The following is a 1,576-nucleotide window of genomic DNA, read 5'->3' as shown; positions in this document are numbered from 1 at the left end:
CCTATTGAAGTACTGAAATCTGTTTTGCACCTTTGTAATATACTGATAACCACCAAATGCAGGAGGTGATGAGAAAGTCACATGATGAACCAAAGCCCATCACAAGCAGCTTTTAAATAATAACATATATAGAAGGTGCACAGTGTCATTCACACAAACACCAAACACCATCATGGTAACACACATGGAACTGAAATAATGCAATAAACATTCATTTAACAACATTAGGTGTAACACACAACCCTAATATACAAAACTGATAAGAAAAAACTAAGAAGAAACATAGTTATTTCAACAAAAAAACATCAAAATTGAAATGTAATGCAGGGAATTCTGGGAATGTGAATTTACGGTTATTCACTGTAAATTATACGGTCTTTTTCACTTCCAAAAACGGTATACTACCATAAAATTAATGTCCAATACATGTAATACAGTTTTTCACTGTATATAGTAGGGGAATTTACCGTTAACCATATACTGTATATATATATATCAGTCATGTCAATTAATCAGATCTATAATGTAATAACTGGAGACTGGCTGATTAAAAACATGCCCGTTTGGTAGAGTAACCAAAATGGTTTCAAACCCAAACTATGACCTTGTTGATGGATAAAAAAAACTATTTTTTCTTTTTTTTGAGATTGCAATAGTGAAAATAACACGAGTGGTTCTCAGTGCATTCAAAGCACATTTTCTTAGCATGTGTGTTCCCATAAAATATTATATATTATTAATAGTATATGTTATTGTTTATTATATACTGTTTCAGTGTTCATTTAATTTGTTATTTTATATTAATGATTTATTATATAATAATGGTAATTTTGTGTGTTGTAATTTAGTGAACATTTAATTTGTCATCATTAAAAAAAAAATAATAATAATATATATATTTAATCAAAAGACACATATTTGCATTCAAAGGACTCATTTTATCAGTGCAGTTCCCAGGAAGTCTAATTCATTGGGATAGAATAAATACATTATACAGTATTATACATTGATACACTGAAACACTGTACTGTTGATTTGTTTTCCCATCTTTCTACAGCTAGTAAGAAACCAGGAGAGCCTCTTATCATATCTGACATTACAAAAGGCAGCATGGCGCACAGGTACGAACAAGCACTTTACAATACTGACACAAACACTTAGAAATTCTCACGAGTCTTCAAAATATGCTTTCTTTACGCTAAATTATTCTAAATTATTGGTTTGCCTCTTAAAAATACAAATCTTTTAATATCCCTTTTATTTTATTTTATTTATTTATTTATTTTTGCTCATATAAATCTAAATTATGGAACGATATTCCGGACAATTTTCAAAAGGAATTGCAAATTAACACTGTGCATTCGCGAAAGCGAAAATGCAAAGGGTAATGCAGGATTTGCAATTGCATTTGGATTATGTCATAATTTATGCGTCCACAAATGGAAAACGCAATTGAAAATACAATTTGCAATTCCTTTTGAAAATTGTCCGGAATATCGTTCCATACTAATCCTGATGTGTGTTTGTATATATATATATATATATATATATATATATATATATATATATATATATA

At 29.0% G+C, this 1,576-nt stretch overlaps 1 protein-coding gene across 1 annotated transcript in view; it reads left to right on the top strand.

Annotated features, from left to right (window-relative positions):
* LOC107567307 (glutamate receptor-interacting protein 2-like) overlaps positions 1–1,576 on the top strand; it is a 50,477-nt gene that overhangs the window by 38,149 nt on the left and 10,752 nt on the right. Inside the window, exon 13 of the mRNA XM_016252969.1 lies at positions 1,058–1,121. Coding sequence (XP_016108455.1) covers positions 1,058–1,121 — 64 coding nt within the window. The remainder of the gene's footprint in view (positions 1–1,057; positions 1,122–1,576) is intronic.

This window comes from Sinocyclocheilus grahami, unplaced genomic scaffold (assembly GCF_001515645.1).
Source record: "Sinocyclocheilus grahami isolate Dianchi unplaced genomic scaffold, SAMN03320097.WGS_v1.1 scaffold1146.1, whole genome shotgun sequence".
NCBI lineage: Eukaryota > Metazoa > Chordata > Actinopteri > Cypriniformes > Cyprinidae > Sinocyclocheilus > Sinocyclocheilus grahami.
The sequence above is the reverse complement of the archived record's forward strand: the minus strand, read 5'-3'. Positions and strand labels throughout refer to the sequence as shown.